Source organism: Podarcis erhardii (genome assembly GCF_964252035.2).
Source record: "Podarcis erhardii genome assembly, chromosome: 1".
Taxonomy (NCBI): domain Eukaryota; kingdom Metazoa; phylum Chordata; class Lepidosauria; order Squamata; family Lacertidae; genus Podarcis; species Podarcis erhardii.
The window spans coordinates 60,235,020-60,242,825 of record NC_138497.1 but is presented as its reverse complement, the minus strand read 5'-3'; the positions used below and the strand labels follow the sequence as shown (position 1 = coordinate 60,242,825).

The 7,806-nt window shown below is 42.7% G+C and overlaps 1 protein-coding gene across 1 annotated transcript in view; it reads left to right on the top strand.

Moving 5' to 3' along the window:
* The first annotated feature begins 2,471 nt into the window (after window positions 1–2,471).
* NADSYN1 (NAD synthetase 1) overlaps window positions 2,472–7,806 on the top strand; it is a 33,192-nt gene continuing 27,857 nt past the window's right edge. Inside the window, exons 1-3 of the mRNA XM_081836737.1 lie at window positions 2,472–2,776; window positions 5,249–5,309; window positions 6,228–6,344. Coding sequence (XP_081692863.1) covers window positions 2,692–2,776; window positions 5,249–5,309; window positions 6,228–6,344 — 263 coding nt within the window. The 5' untranslated portion in view covers window positions 2,472–2,691. The remainder of the gene's footprint in view (window positions 2,777–5,248; window positions 5,310–6,227; window positions 6,345–7,806) is intronic.

Sequence of the window (7,806 nt, the reverse complement as noted above, 5' to 3'; positions counted from 1 at the left end):
CGATGCCAGTCACCATGGCAGCAGCCGCCTGATGAATATTGCGAAGCGGAGGAAGAAACGCTTTGTTGATAAAGAGCGCGCGCGCGCGCACGAGCGAGCGAGCGGCTTGGCCGTGGTGTGCATAAAAACGAATGTGGGAAATCCAACGGAAGCCTCCTTGCACGTGTTGCAAATCACTAAGAAAAACATGCTTCTTGGTGTGGCATTTTCTAGGAATGAGAAAAAGGTTTGCAATCCCGAAAAGTTTCAGGAAAGGGGCAGCTGAAATGGTCAAGGGACAGGAGAAATTCCTATAGGAGAAAAAAAGGTTGCAGTATCTGGCGCTTAAAAGAAAAGTAGGGCGCTGGAAACAAATAAGACAGGACACGAAAGGTGAACAGGCTTCTTTGAAAATATTAGGACACGAGAACGTCTGATGAAGCTGAATGTTGGACGATTCAGGGAAGACCAAATAAAGCATTATTTGTTTGAAGATCACAGGGCAGTTCACAACATAAATGATCAACATGAGGACACAAATTACTGTACATTAAGGTTATCGGATTTTTTTCAATGAATACGGGGACACTTTTCAACTTCAGTAGGAATGATAGGATTTTGTGTGGGGACTGATTTGTAAATCCAGGGACTGTCCCCAGGAAACGGGGACATCTGGTAACCTTACTGTACATACCACCCCCACCAACGTGCTAATAACCTCCTTCCCAGACAAAGCACATCTTCATGCAATGCACAGCTAAACCTCAGAATTCTCTCCCACAATATGTGGTGGCTATCAGCTCGAATGGCTTTCTAAGTAAGTTAGACAAATACATGGGGAGAACAATGGCTGTATATTACAATGGTACCTCGGGTTAAGTACTTAATTCGTTCCGGAGGTCAGTACTTAACCTGAAACTGTTCTTAACCTGAAGCACCACTTTAGCTAATGGGGCCTCCTACTGCTGCCACTCCGCCGGAGCACGATTTCTGTTCTCATCCTGAAGCAAAGTTCTTAACCTGAAGCATTATTTCTGGGTTAGCGCAGTCTGTAACCTGAAGCGTATGTAACCCGAGGTACCACTGTACTTCCAAGATGAGAGGCAGGATGGGTGTAGCCATGGGGGACAGGGAGGGGCAGTTGCCTCCCCAAATCAATAAATGTCAATAAAAATACATGGCTAACTGAGGTTCTCCCCCCCCCCAAAGGCCTACACCCCACTAACAAAAATCCTGGCTACACCCATGAGAGGCAGTATAATTGCTGTGATTCACAAGTTGGGCTGCTGTGCTCATGTCTTGACTTGCATGTTAACTGGGTCTTTTCCCCTTACATGGGCTCTATAGTTATAACTTCTACATCACAAACATAAATTCAACAGGTTAATTTTTGCTCTTTCCTTGTCTTTCAGTGTGAGACGGCATAACGCCAGCTCTGGAAGCAGCTGTTCTACATCTAAAGAAGAAAATATGGGGGAGATGAGCATAACAGTCTGGGGGATTTGGGCTAAGGTTAACTTGAGTCACGGTCATCCCAAAACTGCTTTCAGTCACAAGAAAAAAAGGCCACATAAAATGGGGGATTCTTAGTAAAGGAGAACATATGTGACTATTTTTGCACTATCACAGCAGCCCAGAACATATAAATTAGAGAACACTGCTTTTAGTCAGATTTGTCTCCTTTTAAGAACTACCAAGGAACATCCATGCAGGAGAAGTTGCACAAGGAGCAAGCCTCAGTGGACACAGTTGTAATTACTTCCATGTAAAAGTAGGATTGCACTGTTTTAATATTGTGTTTTAGTGCTGTTAACCTGCCTTGGGACCTTAGGATGAAGAGCAGGTAATTTAGAATAATAACAGCCCTCCAGAGGAATGCAGCTATGTTATATTATGTTTTCCATATTTCAGATACAGGCTGTGGTTGTTAAACGCCTTACAACTTTATAATAATGGCTTTATAATTGTGGCTTGCTCACTCTTGATTGGTGAAATTGTTTTCCGAGACCAAGACAGACGAACGCCAACCAACATAGACACTACTAAAACCATTACACAGGATATGCAGATATTTCAACCACACTCATTTTGCTAAGTGCATTTAATTGAACCGAAATCTCGCATAATCATCCTTAAAACAGTACAGATGCCGAAAGAGACCCCCCCCGGGGGGGGAAGCCAAAACAAACCCTAGACCTGAAATCGGAGCAAAAAAAGCCAACCTCGTAAACCTTCTCTCCACCCCGACCCACCAATCTAGCGCCCTACAGGATACAGACGCGAGTTCAGCTGAACATAAAGACTCCGTTCATTTATTTACACGGGAACCACATTACCGTTCTCAACCATTTCTGGCCGTGCGGGGAGAAAACTGAAATACCAAAGGAAGCCGGGGGGGGGGGCGCGAACGCGTTACTAATGGCGTCGCGTCGCTCTACCCTCCCTCATCTCCGTGGTGAGAGCCCTATGCTTGGCGCTGGGATAACGAGAGCGGGAGGTTTAGTTCCATTTTCGAATCCCTTCCTACCTCTATGATTTATCCCGGAAGTGCCCCGCGGGTCTTATGTGTGGATTCTCTCGCTCGCCCCCCCCCCGGAAGCGAAAGGGTCCGCTTTTGCTCTGAGCTGGGGCTGTCGCTGTGTCTTGTTTACAGCCGACCTACTGTCGCCAAAGGGCTCCCGGGAGAAGCGAAGCCTCAGGCACCGAAGCACCATGGGCAGGAAGGTGACTGTGGCCACCTGCGCCTTGAATCAATGGGCGCTGGATTTTGATGGCAACCTGGAAAGGATATTGAGAAGTAAGGCAAAGCAAAGAACGCTGGTGTTTCTTGGGTGCGGGGAGGGGGCGCGCGCGCGCGCGCGCGCGCGCATATATATGCATGCAGGGATTCTTCAACTTCATTGGACTGAACAAAATAAAAAAATTCCTTCCAGTAGCACCTTAAAGACCAACTAAGTTAGTTCTAGGTATGAGCTTTTGTGTGCATGCACACTTCTTCAGATACACTGAAACAGAAGTCACCAGACCCTTCTATATAGTGAGAAGGTGGGGAGGGGTATTACTCAGAAGGGTGGTGGGAATGGGTGATTGGCAGATAGCTGTGATAAGCCTGTTGACGACTCTTTAACGACTGCAATAGGTCTTACAGGAAAAAGAGTCGTTAAGAGTCGTCAACGGGCTCATCACAGCTATCTGCCAATCACCCATTCCCACCACCCTTCTGAGTAATACCCCTCCCCACCTTCTCACTATATAGAAGGGTCTGGTGACTTCTGTTTCAGTGTATCTGAAGAAGTGTGCATGCACACGAAAGCTCATACCTAGAACTAACTTAGTTGGTCTTTAAGGTGCTACTGGAAGGAATTTTTTTATTTTGTTTTGACTATGGCAGACCAACACGGCTACCTATCTGTAACTGATTCATTGGACTGGTCATGTGCGGATGCCTGATTATCGTCTTCCAAAGCAACTCTATTCCAAACTTAAAAATGGAAAGCGTAATGCTGGTGGTCAACAAAAGAGGTTCAAAGACTGTCTCAAGGCAAATTTTAAACAATGTAGTATGAACACCAACAATTGGGAAACACTAGCTTGCGAGCGCTCCAATTGGAGAACAGCCTTTACCAAAGATGTAACTCTGCAATGAATACCTTCCAACTCTGCAATGAATACCTAACTCTTATGAAAGGCCGGCTCTTCTCTTTACTCTGTGGTTGTGGTGGAGTTAGCTTGTCCTGTGCCCCACAGCAGCACAACAATAAATTATGCAAGTGGTAATAAATTATAATAAATTATGCAATGAGATGAAATAACAAATGCAATGAAATAATAAATTATGCAATGAGATGTTTCAGACACAGGTGCTCTTGTTCAGGGTGCCATGCAGATTTCCCCCTTCCAGGATTCTGTTTCTTTTCTCTTTTTTCAATTATATTTTATTAAGTTTCAACATTTTTAGTATATACAATCAAAACACATTTTCATCTTTTCTCCCACTCCGTTTTCCATGGAGTTGTTGTTTCTCCCCTTCTTCTGCACCCTATCTTCTATCTGTTAAATCATAATCACAATATTATAATGAATTACTTCCGTTGTTCATAACTCAAATCCTGCTCAAGACTTACCAGGCTTCCTTGTTGCACCTCTTACAGTGGCTCTGTAAGGCATGAAGCTGGTATGAGTCTCCAGTAGCTGAGATTAAGATCCGTGATTCAATTTCCTGTCTCTTTAAATGCCAGAGAAATGAGATACCTAGTGATGATTCTTCATCATGTTGTCGAATTGGGCCCTGCATATTTGATTGGCTCAGCTGGATTTATTTTTTTAAATTGAAACACTGCTGCTTTTTGTTTGCAAACTCCAGTTATGGCAGAATTGGTTAGCGTTTGTTCCCCCCCAAGGTGGAGGGTGACACTGACATCAGGTGGACCACAGAGGCAGGACTACTGTGATCTGCAGCTGGCTAGCCCAGCACAGACTGGTTCAAGTGGCAATTCTAAGCAGTTCTGTTTTTCTAGAAAAAGAGATGCCGGAACTCACCATGGACGCCTCCCTTTTTCTCTTATAACAGCAATGGCACCCACCTGAGAGGTGCTGGAACTGAATTCCAGCGAGTTCTGGCTGAAAAAAGCCCTGGTTCTAAGGATAATGTTGCTGGAAAGCAACAGCAGGAAAAGGCTGTTGTGGTCAAGTTCTGTTTGTAGGCTTCTTGCAGGCATTTGGTTGGTGACTGGGGAACAGGATGCTGGACTAGCTAATCCTTCGGTCTGATCCAGAAGGACATTTCTTATAATTTGTAAAGCTTGAATGTTCTGTGTAAGCTGTAAGAGAGCTCTGTGCATAGTTGTTGCTCTGTGATAGCCATTTCATGCATCTGTGTTTTCCACTGATTGCAGTTAAAACCGTTCTGTGACTCTGAGTTGTACATAGGGCAGTAAGTACCCCATTGGAAAAAGAAAATATTCTGTACCAAGAAAAACTGATGCTGATGACAATTTGCATGTAGCACGTCCTCTCAGTTATTGAATCCTTGATCGTCTCCGGTTTCTGAGATTTCAAAATGGAGTGCTCACGTATGGAGTGCTCCCATAAGGGCTGGGAATTTGCTTTAAAAAACCCGAGATTCTGAGGAGGCTGTATTGAGGCATCACATGCTGCCATTTTTTGTGCTCTACTGAGTCGTATCATTCATGTTGCTATACTTGAAGATGCAGGATTCTTCCCATCCATGAGATTGCCAAAGATTAATAATTATAATTTGATATTCTAGGTATTGAAATTGCTAAACAGAAGGGAGCAAGATACCGGCTTGGGCCAGAACTTGAAATTTGGTGAGAATTGCTTAACCATTTCATATATTTTATTACCCTGCTGAAAAGACATGTAGTCCTTTTGCAGGGAAAAAGAGAAATATGATTTTCCTAATCCTCCATAACCTTGGGGAGTAAGGATATCAAGTATGTTAGAAATATGTCAAAGTAAATGTAACTGAAATGTTTCTGTACATAGCTATAGCTATTGTAATCATACTTAAGTAAAATATTATTTTGCATTGCTTCTGAAAATTGTTCAGATACAGTGCTGTGCAAACTTAGCAGGGGTGGCATCCAGAGTAGTCGACTAGTCACCAGAATCACACTCCACCCTCTTGTTCCTGTCTTTAGATGGGAGAAGGGAAAGCCAGTTTTCATCTGCTCACCTCTTCAGACAGGTGATCAGCACTTTTAAAGGTGACAGTGTTAACACACACACACACTGCCATGCTTACTGGTTTTTTACTTGGGGTATGTAATGTTTGAAACATTTATCCTTAAAAGATTAATTGTCCTCAACACTTCTCTTCTACCTTCTGAAATAATGTGCAAACTTGTTTCTGTCCATTTGTGGAGCAAAGGGGGGGTTGTAGTTGGAGGGGAAAGAGAGCCATCTCATTCATGCCAATAGCATAACCAGTAGCAGATTTGATCGTGGACAGCAGAAGGATGGAATAGAGATTTTAATACAAAAAGGAAATAATTCTGTATCCTACATACTTATTTCTTTAATGTCAATTACCACTGGAGTAATATAAATGTAGTTAATAATATACTCTTGGTTCAAGTGGTTGCTTCACATTAATTGGTACAATTAATGTACAATTGCCTATAATGAAGGGGTTCTGCTTTAGGTAATTTTTCTTGCGAAAGCTCATAATTTCCTTCTTCGTATGAAAATATGTGTTTGTTGATATGATTCTTGTTTTCATGCAGTGGATATGGCTGCTCTGATCATTACTATGAGTCTGATACACTTCTACATTCATTTCAAGTTCTGGCCAAACTTTTGGAATCTCCTGTTACTCAAGACATAATCTGTGATGTTGGAATGTAAGTTACCTTGTAATTACAATGTACGTACATTAGCTTGAGATCCATGGTTTGATTATTTATTGGCTTTATACCCCATCTTTCCTCCGAAGGAGCCCAGGGTAGCAAACACATCCACATTTGTTTTTAAAAAAGGATTCTAAAACAGGAAAAACATTCTAACAACAGTTTCAGTTAAAAATACCTAAAAACAGTTACAATATGCTAGTACTAACCCTTTGAATTGGGCCTGGTAGCTCACTGGCAGCCAGTGGAGTGTTTTCAGGATCGGTGACAGATGTTCCCATTGGGCTGCCTCAATTACCAAACTAGCAGCCACATTTTGTACTAGTTGCAGCCTCTGCACCATCTTCAAATGTAGCCCCCATTACAGTAGTCCAAGCAGAACACTAGAACGTGGACAACTGAGGTCAGGCTGCCCTGGTCCAGGAATGACTGTAGCTAGTGACCCAGCCAAAGCTGAGCATATGCTCTGCTCATCACAAATGTGTACTCTATGTGTAGCATTCCTAGCCACATGCATGTCCTGTTTTGCTATGCAGCACAACTTCTCAATTATTTTCTGTGACCTCATTTCCTCCATGCTATTCTGTGAACAGAAAAAGAAGTAATAATATATTGGGAGCAGAACTTCTTCATAACTGGTCTGGAGGTAGGGGTGAGCAGTGAAATGACCAGGTTTGCTGAAAATACCAGATTCTTTAGGGTGGTAGAATAAAAAGGGGTTGTGTGGAGCTGTACAAAGATCTCTCCAAACTCTGTGAATGGGTGTTAAAATGTCAAATGTGGTTCATTGTAAGCAAAGGATGCACGTGGGGGCTAAAGAACAACAACCCTCAATTGTTCTGACTTCACACATGCCCTAACGGGTTGGTAACATTGCAGAAGCAAAATATTGGGGTTGTGGTAGATAGCTCAGTGAAAATGTTGACCTGGTTTGCTGCCCCTGTGGGGGGAAAAACAAACAAATTATGTGGTAGGCATCACTAGCAAAGGGATTGGAACTGAAACCAGCAACTTGATTATGCTTTTATATGAAAGTATGATATTGTGGCCAATTTTATCCCAGTGAATGATGAAATCATTGCCTTGAAAGTGTATGGGTCTTGTAAAGAAGGAAGCTAAGGACAATTTTGACTTGTTATTATTAACTCTTAACAACGTAGCAGTACATGATGCTATTTTCATTTCATTCATACTTTTGCAAGCACATGGAGGGGGCAGCCCTTGCACGACTAGTCTTGATTAAAAGCGGGGAGTCCTGGCAATATACTTCATCTTCTTTAACTTGGTTCTGTTCTTCACTGGATGCAGGCTTCTCATATCTCTTTAGACTTTTTATTTTTCATGACCTTGTTTCCACATTCCACTCTCTTTTTGCAGCTGTTTCCTTCAAAGTACATGCTGTTCTTATCTCCTGGTCTTCCTGTTCCGGCTGGTTTTTTGACAACTCCAGCAGTTT